At 26.2% G+C, this 15,579-nt stretch overlaps 2 protein-coding genes across 2 annotated transcripts; one reads left to right on the forward strand and one right to left on the reverse strand.

Moving 5' to 3' along the window:
• Positions 1–2,409: 2,409 nt before the first annotated feature.
• Positions 2,410–13,123, forward strand: LOC111031494 (SPARC). The gene is made up of 8 exons (XM_022311465.1): positions 2,410–2,544; positions 7,062–7,160; positions 8,095–8,251; positions 11,570–11,685; positions 11,749–11,895; positions 11,974–12,176; positions 12,604–12,751; positions 12,816–13,123. The coding sequence occupies exons 2-8, from the start codon at positions 7,077–7,079 to the stop codon at positions 12,861–12,863; spliced, it is 903 nt and encodes a 300-aa protein (XP_022167157.1). The 5' UTR covers positions 2,410–2,544; positions 7,062–7,076; the 3' UTR covers positions 12,864–13,123.
• On the reverse strand, positions 9,189–11,654 carry LOC111031493 (NAD kinase 2, mitochondrial). The gene is made up of 3 exons (XM_022311464.1): positions 11,285–11,654; positions 10,928–11,192; positions 9,189–9,871 (listed from the first exon to the last, which is right to left on the reverse strand). The coding sequence occupies exons 1-3, from the start codon at positions 11,564–11,566 to the stop codon at positions 9,288–9,290; spliced, it is 1,131 nt and encodes a 376-aa protein (XP_022167156.1). The 5' UTR covers positions 11,567–11,654; the 3' UTR covers positions 9,189–9,287.
• Positions 13,124–15,579: the final 2,456 nt, after the last annotated feature.

Raw genomic sequence — 15,579 nt, forward strand, 5'->3', positions numbered from 1 at the left:
AATAAAAATTTTGACTTGACAGTAGGATAAAAAGGACGGCGTGTGCCAGAACCCTCTTTTTATCCTACTCTTGGCCACTTTTAATACACTCTTGTATCTACTATCTATATAATAAAGTAATATACTAATAACAGAGCAATAATTGCGTGGATCTGACGTGTCTGTACATTTTTTCACAAAATCGGCAACATGGATTTAGTCTGAATTGTTTAACTATGGTATTTTGAATAAAAGTAATTTATTGACAAAAATGCCAAATTATCTGCTGGAAAATTTGTGTTTTTGAGTTATACTCAAAATTTTAAAACAATTACAAAAATCTGAATTGGTAATATTATTTGAGGATTCCAAAGAAGCAAGAACACAAAATATTTGGAACATGACGTATTTCTATAAAGTTATACAAAAAAGTAGATTTTAAAAATAATGATAGCTATGTGACATTCATAAGACAGAGTGTAACAGTAAGAGACTAAGATCTGAAAAATGAAAAATTGAAACTAGTTAAAAGTATGAAAAAAATAATTTATGGTACACTTACATATAGAAATTCCCAAAAAGAATAGTTTGAAACAAGTTATTAGGTTTGGAATTAATTTACTCCAAAATAATATTGATATTTCAAAAATTGTAAGAACTAAACTACATGACTTAAATAAACGTTTTTATACCAACAATATTCGATTTAAAAGTTGGATATTTCGAATTTTTCGAAAACAAAATTAATAAAATAAAATTTTTTTATTTTTAGCATAAATAAAAATGAAAATGAAATGTTATACTGTACTTGAAGCACAAACATCTACAAATTAAATTATGTAAAAAATTGTTAATATTAATGAGAACATAAGTTATAATATAATGTGTTAGGTGATTATGTTACGCATTACACTTAGTTACACCTAAACACCTTGTACCTATGTAAATAAGTAAAACAAATAATTTAAAAATATTGTACTCGTAGACGTAGTAAATAATTAAAATTATACTATAATAAAGTAAAATATTTATTGAATGGGTAAACAGATCATTCTTACTTATATTTTGTTATATGAAAAATAAAAATAAAAATTTAAAAAGAATATACAAATTGCTTATTTAAACAATAATATACAATTTTTGAAAAACTAAACCCAATAGAACAAAACTCAGTTACCCGATGAGTAATGAGAACAATTTTTATACATATATTACATTTATTGTATGCGTTCATTGAAGTTCAAAAACCAAAAACTTTGTTCGATAGATTAACTCCAATGAGATGGTAGATAGGCAACTAAATTAACACTTGTGGCTTATTGAGGTATTTACCGAAGCACTGACATACTATTAATTATAAACTTATAACTATTACTTATTAGTTTTCTTAGTACTTATTCAATGAAGAATATTCCCTAAAATCGAGTTAGCTTAACGTAGTTATCCATCTACTTACAGAATAATATTATACTATATTAAAATACATACATATGAAAACCAACAATAACGGTTTCAGTTATTTTTTGTAATGTATAATATTGTTTGTGTGGCCTTAAGGATGTATGAAACTTTTAAAATATATTATCATACGACATATTTTATACACACAATGACATTTTCATATGTAATATTTTTTCAAAAATGATCTTAACCTTCACTGTAATACTTATGTAGTTATGTCCAGTAATTAGTAAAATAAATTACTTTTATCACAATAATAAATCAAGAATCAAATATTCTTGTAATATTATAGGCTGACAGATCGTCTTCGATCAGAATCGTTTTTCGTATACAATGGTTTTATATCATTGAGTTCAAATTTAATCCATCCATTACAAGATGGTATCGATTATGACTCTCTTGACAATTAATTTACAGGGCTACAGCATTAGCCACTTATCCACTTTTTTTATACTTAATAAATAATAGCACATTAATTTATACTTAAAACTTGCTAAAAAGCACCTCCTTGGGCCCTTATATATTATATATACTCCACTAGTGGTACTTATTACACGTTCGGTTATCATAAATTAGTATCTAGGTAAATAATTTATTATTTAAATAATTAAATTAAAACAATGCTATGAATACCTACATAAAAATATGGTCGTATAAATCGAGTACAAAATTTCTTGAAAGTAGTCTTTACAATATTGTTACGAATAAAATGTGTTTACTTGTGGTTTCTATAATAATATATTATTAGTTATTACCTATAGGTATTAGGTACTATACTTTTAAAATGTTTCTTATTAATGATTATTATACACATTTGAAAATGATTTGAATAGACATAATCATTGTTATTCGTTGATTTTCATGTTTATGTCTATTAAATCATTGTTTGCAATTAGTAATCAACAGAGAGAGCTGAAGTTCAATAATGTATATGTACCATTTATCAATGTATATAATATACAAATTATAAGCGGATGAAACACATTTCCGTTTCTGGCTATAGTTCATTGTGTTTAGTGAGTATGATATGTATTTATGCGCTCTTGTGAAATAAGTTGTTTAGTTGGATTGCAGTAACAACTAATAGAAGTCTGAAACAAAATAGTGAGTTATTATAATTTTAATAGATATTTCTTTTTATAATATTGGTAATAACTAATAAGATTAAAAAAATTATGGGTTTATTTCATTTTTGTGATGTTCGTAAACCATAACTACCTATATGTTTATACTTACCATTAGCATTAAATTACATAATTATGTAATATTGTTCCTATAATATAATCAATAATATTATGATATTAAAGGTAACTATGCTTTTAACCTTGTGGCTTGAATGCCTACTTAAAAATTATAAATTACAATTATTATATGTTTTATATATTATACATCGTATCTACATACAGGCGAATATCAATATTGAAATATTTTACATAAATAATCAATATACATAAATGAAATATAAGTTTATATAAGTATATTAGATATATACAGAATTAATATAGGTACACTGTTTTAGTGGTTATTTATAATAATATAATAAATAAGCAATTGAGTATATTAATATTATGATAAATGGATATTTACCTGTAATGGCTATTAATGTTTTAATTATGATTTTATCATAGGTATTATACCATATAATAGCTACATTTCTCGACTCCATCTGGATTATAATTAATCTATCCATCTATCGTTTCCGTTTTGCTTCAGTTAAAATATAATGTCATAGTCAATTTGTGTTAACCTCGTAAAAATTGGTTAATCTGTTTCGAATCTTTCCCAGACAGACAACCAGACACATAGGTATCTGAGCTACATTCGATAAGTACTTCATTATATTGTGGGTTAATTTTATTGGTATATTTTACCTTTTTATACCTACCTAGTTAATACATGAAACCTACCTAAATTATTATATTAAGAATATTATTATTCATTTGCGTATCAATTATTTTATATATCCAATTTCGGGCTATATAATAAGTCTAAGTTCCGATAAAAAAATGCTACGGATAAATTTTTCCGGTACGGGGTCACACAGATAAGCCTTATTATCTAATACTTGTAAGATAAAAAAATATATTTTTATGTTCCGGTTAAGACAGTAATCAGTTAAAATAATGAGCAGAAAAAAACATTTTATGTCCGGCACAGATAATAATAATAGGTTGGTATATACATATAATGTGGGGCGAAAGGAAATCATCAGTTCTAGAACTGTTGTTTTAATTTCAATAATTTCGTAATATAAATGGAAAACTAGGTACCTACGACATTATTAAATAATGGCAAGTTATTATAATAATATTTAAATAACAACATTTTAGCAAAGTAAATTATGAATATAAAAACATGTTTAAGACCTATATAATATATATTACATATATATAGTTTATCGATAGTTGGCTATCAGGTATAGGTGTGTTACGTAAACAAACTAATACAATGATAAATAAGTAACTGGTTTTATTAGGTGCATGCATTTACATAATAACGATTATAAATTATAATAATAATAATATTAAATATAAATATGTAATAATAACTGTCTAAAATGTACTTTAAATATTATGCGTTGTTTGGTTTTTAATATAGCCAATAATACTTTTTCTATAGTAAAATAACGTGCCTATAACCCTAGATACCTACTATAGTTAAAATACCTTTATTCCAGTGGTGGTTTTGATAAAACATCAAGGGGGGGAGCTATTTTCAATTTTTGGGCCTCTCCTCACCATAATTAAAGCAATTCAAGCATTTAGTGTAATTTTAGTTTAAAAAAGGACATGCAAAAAATATCCAAGGGGGGGGGGGTTAAGCGCCCCCTTCGCCCCCCTAAAAACCACCACTGCTTTATTTTATACATAATTTTTTTAATATTTTTTTTACTAGCAAAACATCGGCAGCTGTAGCCATATTAGTTATTATGGGCTATAGTAGGTACCTACAACCTACTTAAATAAATATAATATTTATAAAATTATTTTTATACTTATGAAGTACCCAGGGCTGGGCAGTATATCTGTAATGCAATAATTTTATCTTGTATAGTGTATTTAAATACATTTGTATATGGTATCTTTTTATGATTAAGATACTAGATATATTCAAAAATTATGTTTTATTTATATAACTTTTTTCATGATTGCCCAATAACAAGTTTTGGAATTTGTAGTTAGTAATTTCAAATGACTAGTTTGTAATGTTAGATAATCATAATCTAAGTTGGATTAAAGTAACTGAACAAGTAGGTAACGAACTTGAATTTATAAGCTTTTTAAATGATAAAAATAAATCACTTAGTTGCTTAAATAACTATTCAAAATTAAAAAAATCATTTATAAAGTATAACACAAGCCTAACCACTTCAGCTGCTGTTGAAAGGCTATTTTAGTTTGCTGAGTTTATTCATTCCCCATGCAAACCCAGCATGTCAAATGAAACTTTAAAAAAATTAGTTTCATTAAAAGGTAACCAAGATTTTATTTCTAAATATGGGATATAAAAAAATTTAAATATTTAATAGTTAGAATAAATAAAAAAAATTGCTAATTTATAAATATATATATTTTATCGTGACTAAGGTAAATGAATAAATAAATAAATGTAAATAAATGTATAAAGACGATGTATAAAGACGTATCCTGTATCTTATATGTATCTCAGATACACGTATCTAGTATCTTGTATCTTGTACTTAGATACTTTGTTTGAGGTATTTTTCTCAGTCCTGGACGTACCAAGGTATTAATTATTTAAAAAAAATAACTTCTGGTTTTTATTAAATTAAATTAAAACTTAAATTAAAGTTAAAAGTTAATTTAAAGTTAAATTAAAGTTAAATTAACTGTAGTATTGTTTTTTAATAGATACTGAATGTAGGTACCTATTAATAGTTGTCGCGTTTACCTATATCATATAGATATATTATAACAATATAAATACATACATACTTGGATACATAATACCATATAATAGATTTATTTGGTCCTTATAGACTACTGAACTATATTATGGTCATAGTAAGGCTGTAGGTTCTAAATTAACACAGATAAAAGTTCGATATATCGAGTTTTATTGTAATGGTATAGGTATATTGGTAATTACGTTGAAGAGATTTCAATTGAGTTCGACATTACGAATAATTAGTTCTTGTAAGTCTGTATAAAATAAATTAAATTGGTCCGTCCAAGATACCTTAGTAAGTAGTAGGTACCAATTATATAGGAAACCTAGTACTTATATATTACCTACAAATAAATTGTTAACCTACATGACAACTATTATACTATATAGCATTGATTAAATATTGAATATTTAATCAATGTATATAGTATATATATAATAATAATAATAATAATAATATATATGTGGCTTGGTGAGACGTGGTCGTACCGTCGTACTCTCAATCTGTGGAAACGCTCTGAGCATAAGTAGGAAGTACCGGCCGTCGTTGCTAGTTCTCGGATGGGTGACCACCCGGGTTTTTAGCAACACAAACAAACTACGTGTTCCAATCAACAGTCCCCCCAACAGTACCAGGCTAATGACCTTAGTAGCATTAATCCGAATAAAAAAAAATAATATATGCATATGTATAATGTATGTGCGTGTAATATGTCACAAAATACGAAAATATTAACTAAGTTTTCAGTTGGTTTTGTTTATATACAAATAATCAGTATGTAAAAGAGATACCTATATAAGAAAGTATGCATGGAAAAGTACTGATATATTTCTACGGAATATTGGATAAATTATTAATTACATAATATTAGGTAGGTACCTACTACCTACCTCATCTATATTCAAATAAAATATTAACCACAATAATTGTTATAAAGGTATCCATAAATTATTACTGAATTTAACAATATTCAAAATCATTAGGTATTGTATGGAAAATGATGGTGATTCATGAATCATAATCATATGTTTGCTACATTATGAGTTATAACTTATAAGTATTATTAGTAGTTTTGATGACTTGAATTCTAATTAAATCGCGCCGTCAGTGTATTTTTTCATAAAGAAAAAAAATATTGCAAAATGCATTAACCTAATTAAATTTGATTATACATCTATTTAATGTCAATGATAATAAACGCAAATTACTGAACTGTTATTGCTCTTAGGTTTTAATTGAGGCAATAATTGTACTCATTAACATAAGTTATGGTGTACTGAATTATTATGAGAATTTAAAATTGTATTTATTAGCAAATAGCAATACAATATTAATCTATTAATGATTATTTAAAGATTAAAATATATATAGGTGGATATTTCATTGAATTTTTCGTGAATATTACCAATTATCCAAAGCATTGTGGCCTGCACTCCATACATTATACATTTTAGTAACTCGACTACCTACTCCTTCAAATTTGGTTTTATTTAAACAGTCCTATGCTTAACAACTGTAGGTTATTTCTATTTACAGTAGGTATATTAACCTAAAAAAGGTTTATTCTCATTTGCAACAATATTTTTGTATTGCTACAGGACATTTTTTTAATTGTTTGAAAATCTAAATAATTGATCCTTACTTGATTACAAATCTAAAGTAAAAATGGTATTGGTTACAATAATAAAATAAATGCTTATTTTTTTTTTAGGACTAAACTGTCAATATGGTTCAGTTCAAGGGTTTTGTTATTCGGACATTGGTGTTATTTATTCTTTTTGAGTGTTCTTTGACATTAGAAGAAAAACCAGTAAGATTATTGTTTTTTTCTTATTTGAGAAATACGTACTTAGTATATTTTTACTTTTATTATTTTTTGTACATTGATGTAATGATGTGTCTATTAATTTGTTTTTATTACAAATTATGGTAGTTAGGTAAATATTATCTTATTAGATCACCTCGACACAGAGAAGATATAAAAGTTTACATTTTCATTAAGTTTTCTATAATACCTATTCAAACTTTTAACTAGGTATCTACTATACAGATATTGATTGATAAACTTTGGTATTTTTGAATTATATAATTAATGAAAATAAATTGATTTTAATAATAACATAACATTAGCAATCAACTATATAATAAGGTAACCTTGTGTATTATTAAAGTTGTATATGTTATATGATTTTCAGGTAAATAAATAAATTCTAAAAATACCAAATTATATTGTTATAAAAATCAAGTTTTTCAAACATAACAAAGTTGTTTAGTTGTTTATAGGTATAGCCTAAAAAGATCAATATTTTTTAGAAAATGATTCTGTATATGATACATCAGTAAATATTTCTTCATCAAATAGCTTATTGGTGAAAATGTCAAGCCTGTTTTAAAAAAAAAATATATGTATCTAAATAAGGGTAGAATGGGAGGGGATCTAAGGGGGGCTCTAGTCCCCTTAACATTTTTTTAGTTATATTGTTAGTATACATACATTTTATTATGTTGTTTACCAGAACAAAATAGGCTATAGCCCTCCTCCCTCCTGTATAAATTAATTATGTTACGCCTATGTGTATTTATCAAAAACTTGAAAGATGACGTTAAATAAAAGATATTTTTTTTAATGAGTTCAAATTGAATAAAAAAATTCTCAAAAATAATAATGGTCCACTTTTACTAAATTTGACCAATTTCAAATTAAATAGGCTAAATATATTATTTTATTTACTTTTTTTTAATAGAGGAAAACTAAAAAGTGGATGAGAAATAAAATTGACAATTTGCCAAAAAATGTCATGGAGGATGTTTTGGTTAAAACTTTGGAAGGGCAAAAAAAAGTTGATGAAGAACCATCTCAAGTGAATGTACTTCAACTTTTGGAAATGACCGATCAACAAAGTAATTATTTTTATTCATCATGTTTTCAAAAACAATAAACCTATGATCAAGTGAATTTTTGAATTTACACCCTTTATCTCCTGACATAAGCTATTTCCTAATATAATGGGAGTGTTGCATATGCAATAACTGTTTATAAACACATTACTTGTATTTTGTCATGATCATTTAAATCATAGCTAATACTTAATAGTGAACTAATCACATTAAAGTAGACAACTGCTTGAAGGTTAGGTTAACTTATTTATTATTGGAACTGACATATGAATAATATCATAATCTGACATACCTAATCAACAATAGAAATACTTAGAAAGTTCACAGATGTAATAATGTTTCCCCGTAAATTGTTGCGATATTTTGGATCATTCAAATACCATAATTTGCTTTTTATAGATAGTTTTGAATATTAATGAATATTAAATTTGGAAATAAATTCTAAATTTTTATTAATATCCAATTGGTAATAATAAATTATTGCCAAAGTTGTATTAAAAAATTTATTAGTAAGCACATTTCAAAAATATTTCAAATATTTGAAGTTTCAAACACGCTTTTATTTATTTAAATAAAACAAGGACAATTCTAAAGCATTTTGTTTAAATGCAGATGACATGCAAAATTTACTTTTAAATTACAATTTCATAATCTTTTTTATACTTAGAATAATAATTTTTAGTATCAACTACCAATACCTTATTTAGTATAAAAATTTAATTAAACCATATTAATCATCTAAATATTTATATATTATGTATAGCATCTTAATTCCACAAAATCTGAAATAATAATTATAATATTACAATAAGTATAGAACATTATAAATAATTTAATTACAATAACTTTCTTGGCTCTGATATTCTACTTGTATAAAATATTTAAATACTATAAAAAGTTTGGTACAATATTATTTTAAAAATATATTTTTTTTGTCACAACTAAATATTAGTCACTTTTTTATTTTTATAATTAAAATTGTATCAAAATATCACAATTTCGAGAGAATTAAAAAAATTATAAAAATTTAATTATTCTTTTAGTCAACATTAATCATCACTGACTTAATTGAATCTTCAGGTCTTGAAGTTAAAATAGCTTGGGCACCCTTAGGAAAAACATATATCAGAAACCCATCTAATATTATACATCCTTCTTCACAGTGGGTCTCTACTTCGGCCTGTTTTATTTTATCAGACTTTATTAATTCATCATTTGACTGCCAAAGAGATCTTCCTGTTGGTTCTCTTATAGTGTACTGTAAATATTCCAAATCTGGACTATAAACTAGATTTTTGTTGTACTCATTAGCTATTTTTATGCATTCTTGTTCTGATATTTGACAATATTTGTGGCTTAAAATCCTTTGAACTTCATTAACACTAATTTTATTCAATGCATAACTCCATGCACTTGATCCAGTTCCAGTACTTATACATAGTCCTGATGATTTTATTTTTATGGGCATATTACCATCAAATTTACACTCCATTTCAGAAGTACGTCCTGGCATTTTATCACCAATAAATACTTCATTAAGTGCCAACATGTCATGTGATGAATGAGAATCTGGTCTAGTTTTTACAAAATCTTGGTACATATTTAACGGTGGTTCCATTTTTTCTAAAAATAAATAAATACAATTATTAGGAAGTGAAGTTATTATATTTGTATTTATCTTTTAACATACTAATACTTATTGCTAAATTAGCTTAAAATATTTTAATTAAACTGATAAATTTAAATATGATTTTTTGTATTGCAATGTGTTCGCTTTCAATAATATTTAGCTTTATACATAATACAAATTGTAGCACTGTACATATTTATAAAGCTTAATCTAACTCAAAATTCAATGAAAACAAACTTAATGTTTGTTTTTTCAATTATGGTTTCATACCAACAGAAACATTCATTTAAGCATTATGTATGGTTAAAAATGTCAAAAATTCAATATCAAAAGAGAAAATTAAAATATAATATAAAATATATTTTAATATTTTAATATGAAACTAAAATTACAATATGTCATGAAGTATTGTAAAAATAAATTATGGGTTTGTAACTACTATTGGTATTTTAAAATAATGAATGAGGCATTGCGAGACAGAAGAAGATCGCTAGGTTGGTGGGTAAGTGAACATTTAGGCTGCTTGAATAAATGTAGGCAGATTTAATGAAAACATGTATGTTATTTTAATTGTATGTAAATTAATGTTTTAAATAATAATTATATTCTGTAACTAAGGAATAAAAAGAAAAAGTGTAAAAATACCTAACAGAGGGTTAATCCAAAAAAACTATTTTTTGGTTCAAATATTTGGGTTAAATTTTCGGTTTCCCCAGAGCCAATTCTTTTCCCAGTTTGCCCTGGTTGCCAGAAGACAGGAGCAGCAATGTTCTAATTTATTTTTGTCCACCAATGTGGAAAGAAGTTTTCAGATATAAGAATATGTAGTACAGTACCAGATGGTCGAAAACTTCATGATTTTGTCCAATGTAATAATTTAAGCAAGTTAAAAATAATGTTTTTATTTCCATTTTTCCAACACAAATTTCAAATTTTTGATATACTTCAAAGCAATAAATTGAATGCATTTTTAATGTAGTTGCAAAACTGCTCTAAATATTATTAAACAATTAATTTTTATTTTTTGAAAAAATAGTATAGATTCTTACTTTTGGTACTTTTCATTGAAACTCTAATTCTTCTTCTGTCAATAAAGAAAAAATTTTGTTTTTCTAATGTATCAAAAGTGTTCTGTATATTTCGGGAACAGATATCTGGTAAACATAAATAACCAAGTGATGAACTTGGATTAGAATTTATACCAACGACTGGTGTTTGATTATTTTGAACATAACTGGACATGACCAAAAACGTTCCATCACCACCGATAGCAATCAGAACATCAGCCCAAGATACTGCTGCAGTATTAATATCCTTAAAAATAAAACGATTTTGTATGTCATCTAAAATATACTTTTTGAATGGTAATTATTAAAAATATGATATTTTATTGATTTAAAACTTACCTTCAGATTAATTATTTTTGATTCGACATCCAAACGGTTTATGGCAGCTGTCACTTCTTTAACAATATTGTAGTGTTCATTATGGGATTCCAAAATAGTTTTCAAGTTAGCACCTTGGTTACTTAATTGGTTCAACAGTTGCTTTTCTGATACATTAGGGTGCTCGAGTCTTTCACGTTCAACTCTAGTATACTTTGCTACTAACAACACTTTTTTGCCTCTCCATAGTTGCATATACCTGCGTCCGATACACATTTGTTTAAATGTTTTTTTGATAATCATTAGGTCCTTGTCAAAAAAAGCACTGTGGTGCTGGACGTGTATGCAAGTTGACTGAAGATGGTGGAGCGGAATGTGTTTGTATTTCTGATTGTCCTGTTGAAACAGAAGATAGAAGAAAGGTGAGATTAACATAACAACATAATATTATAGTGATTTTTTTTCAATCTTGTAAGTATTTTTAGGTTTGTTCAAACTATAATCAAACATGGGGTTCTGATTGTGAAATTCACAGAATGCGTTGCAACTGTGAAGAAAAATCAGAAAAATGTACTAATCCAGAATTTAGTCACTTACACGTGGAATATTATGGGGCTTGTAAACAATTGTCAGTAAGTTGTAATAATGTCGTCAAACTGTAATAGTAGGATAGTTTAACTATTCATGATTAATTTGCTCTGAATTTTTAGGCATGTTCTGACTCAGAAATGGCAGATTTCCCAAGGAGAATGAGGGAATGGCTTTTTCACATAATGCAAGATTTGGCAGATAGAGAAGAATTAAGCCCCCATTTCAAAAATAAGATGAATGATGCAGAAACTAATATGACAAAACTTTGGAGTAATGCTGCTGTTTGGAAGTGGTGCGATTTGGATGGTTATCCACATGATAGGTTAGATGACAAAAAGTATTATTTACTTATAATTAAATAAATACAAACAAAAAAAAGAAAAAGAGTTTATATTGTTATTGATTTATTAAAATGAAAATTGGGAGGTATAAGTCTAATATTTAGATATAATTATTTTGATTATTTGTATTGTTCTATAGTAAATTTTTAATTATCACTACTCATGAAATGTATAAATCTTGATACATTTTAAACAAAAACACCATGAAATAAATTTGATATTTTCCATCTAACAGTGAGAATATTTTGTTTTAATTTAATATTGCATTTTTTTTTTTTTATTAAATATTATTTTTATCTTGAAAATTCAATTATTTTGAGAAGTAGAACTAATAATTCAATTATTTTAATACATATTACATTGAATGAATATTTTGTTAATAGTATGTATTTATATCAAATGTTTTAGAGCGGTATCAAGACACGAATTGTTTCCAATTAGAGCACCACTTATGTATTTAGAACATTGTATTGCTCCATTTTTAAACAAATGTGATGCTAATTCAGATCACATGGTCACACTTGAAGAATGGGGAAATTGTTTGGAAATACCTAAAGTGAGTAATATTAAATTACAGTAGATTTGTAAAATTTCTAATGGAATTTTAATTGTTATTGCAGGAAACACTAGAGGACGAGTGTGATGACTTACGCCAAGAACTAAATTAATACAAACATTTATCTAAAAATATTTTGGTTTACTAATCATTTTGAAACATATTATAAATTTTAATTGTGAATTATATTCTTTTGTACTATCTATAATATCATGCACATTATGCAATAGAATCATATATATGTATTACAAATGGCAATAATTTATATTGTATCTGTTTACGGAGTTTTAAATATAATAATTAAGCATTCCCATTTGTAGGAGTATAATTTAGTTGAATAATTAAAAACTTTTTTATAAGTTCTATCCTGAATATGTTGTTTATATTTATAAGTTACCTACAGCTTAAGAAGGGTGATTACCTACTTAATATTAAAAGTACTATTAGGTACAAAATATTAAAGCATTAATAATTTACAACATTTAGCAAAACTATTGCTGTTTATCTAGTGCTTGCCATGATGAATATTAAGGATATGTGTGAACTGTTTTAGTGGTGCCTCTTTGGTCAGATATTCAGTGGTGTGTTTAGGGGCCTTTAAAGAAGTGTGATTTTATGCCGATCCATGCATTTGTTTGACTTATAGCTAATTATTTATCTATTTATATCATATTATAATACAACTGATATTGGGTTGTAATTAATAATAATTAGGTTTTAAGTTTTAATAACTAACATTCAACAATAAATAATATTAATTAACTTTAAAATATAAAACTATAGCTAAGTGCTAACTATTAATTAGCAGTCAATGCTTGAACTCTAGAAGTAATGCACAAGCAGTCCTAGTAGTGTCATCAATATTATTGAAAAAAGATCCAGACATTTTTTTTTTAAACTGGCTTCTAAATGCGTGAGACTTTGTGAGGTGACAAGGTTCTTAATTTTCAAAACATACACAATGCTTAAATAAAAGTAATATAAAATAATTATGAAGCAATTAGAAATTAAAATTGTTGCAAGTGAAGATCAGTGTTCAGAAAATTACATTTTAGAAGTAGGTACTTATAAACTTTCAAAAACTATTCTTATCGAACTGCAGGAGGATACATATTACATAGGTTTCTATCTCTGAAGCCAATCGTCGGAGTTTTGTAAATTACGTTGCAGATCCTTTTACTCCCAATTGAATAACTTTTAATTAATTTGTACATGAATAATAAAATAAAAACATGGAACATTGAAATAATTATAACTGTACCTATATGGCTACATGTACAAGTTGTACTATATTATACACAAATTGCATATACAAATGATACATACTAAGGATAAAAAATTTAATTTTAAGTAGCATGTAGGTTTTTTTTTTTTTGATTTAAGCTACCAAAATAAAATTATTACAGCTTAACAATTACAACTAAAGATACATTAACAAATAACAAAACAAGATGGCATGTAGGTTACTCACAATAAATAAAATAAATATGATAAAATTGTACTTAGAAAACTAACTCTGAAGGTACTCGCCTAAATAATAAGTATTACTAGAGAATTAAAAAAAATATATGTACCATGGTACTATCATGTTCATAAATAATTATTAATCAGGTGCCCTTTTTTAAAATGTAAGCCTGAAATGTCGTTTTTGGTCGGTTTAAGTTTAATATTATTTACATCTGTGAGATCAAACAACTAAGCATAGGTACTAAATCAATAGTGAATTTCAGTGGCATAACGAATCGTTAAATATCAACATTAGGTAACTTGAATATTGTATATTTGTCTATACATAGCAATATAAATTATTAAAACGACGCCACACTCCCATGCGTCATCTGTCTTAAAAACACATGATAGCAAGTTGCACGTACTGAATACGTAATCTATTTACCTTTGTTACGTTAATATTAGTGCGAATTGACCTCTTAAAAAATATAAAAGTAAAATTATTATCTAGAGCATCTCATAGGCTTTTTATTATATTTTAATTTTAAGGCAAGTTATGAGTATTTTAAGATGCACAAACAAATTACAATTTTAAACTACTCATAACTCGCTGGAAAAATTAAATTGAAAAGCGTATAAGATGCCCTAGATCTAATCTTTAAATTTTATAAGATGTCAATTCACTCTAAATTTTAAACTAACGGAGGTAAACGTGATTTGCTGAGCGTACAATTTTGCTTTGTTGCGCACTTGTAGACGGAGACAATGCACGCGGGTATGGTACTTTTAAGTGTTGAAATGTAATAACACAGGTACCTACAGATAATAAACTACTAGGTATACATGATTGACAAGCAGGCTGGGTGAAGCCACTTTTTCAACATAAAGGTTGTGGGCTATACTGGCTATAGTATTTCATCGAGTCCGTCTAATGATAAATTAGGTTTGTCCATAGATTTTTAAAACTAGTTTTATATATCTATATGGGTTTGTCAGATGATAACACAGTACAGAGTCCACAGTGCCCCACACACGACACATTTTTTCGGCGTCGGCGGTTTTATCACTAATAAGCAAACTAAATTTGTGTGTAATTAACTAATAACGAGTAACGACTGATAGTAGTGCTATTATTTAAAAATGCTCATAACTCGCTATAAAATTGAAATAAAAAAAAACTTGTGTCATCAGTTATGTAATAATCTTACTTCTAAACTTGGTAATAAGTGAATTTAGTATTTACTCCAAAATTAAACATAACAGAGTTAAATTAATTATTCAGAAGGTTCAATTTCCCTTGTCAAGCGTTTGTAAGACGGAGAAAGCGTATGCGGGTACGGCGTCCTCTCAAGTGTTAAAATGTAGGAACGACTATGGTA

The sequence above is a fragment of the Myzus persicae genome, unplaced genomic scaffold (genome assembly GCF_001856785.1).
Source record: "Myzus persicae strain clone G006 unplaced genomic scaffold, MPER_G0061.0, whole genome shotgun sequence".
Taxonomy (NCBI): Eukaryota; Metazoa; Arthropoda; class Insecta; order Hemiptera; family Aphididae; genus Myzus; species Myzus persicae.

What these genes read in the sequence shown, in the direction of transcription:
- LOC111031493 (XM_022311464.1), bottom strand. Translation starts at nt 11,566, where the DNA reads ATGATTATCAAAAAAACATTTAAACAAATGTGTATCGGACGCAGGTAT. An exon ending in CAAAAATAATTAATCTGAAG is followed by an intron (nt 11,193 to 11,284) that starts GTAAGTTTTAAA and finishes TTTATTTTTAAG; the next exon opens with GATATTAATACTGCAGCAGT. An exon ending in TTCAATGAAAAGTACCAAAA is followed by an intron (nt 9,872 to 10,927) that starts GTAAGAATCTAT and finishes ATTTATTTTTAG; the next exon opens with AAAAAATGGAACCACCGTTA.
- LOC111031494 (XM_022311465.1), top strand. Translation starts at nt 7,077, where the DNA reads ATGGTTCAGTTCAAGGGTTTTGTTATTCGGACATTGGTGTTATTTATT. An exon ending in AAACAGAAGATAGAAGAAAG is followed by an intron (nt 11,686 to 11,748) that starts GTGAGATTAACA and finishes AAGTATTTTTAG; the next exon opens with GTTTGTTCAAACTATAATCA. An exon ending in GATGGTTATCCACATGATAG is followed by an intron (nt 12,177 to 12,603) that starts GTTAGATGACAA and finishes CAAATGTTTTAG; the next exon opens with AGCGGTATCAAGACACGAAT.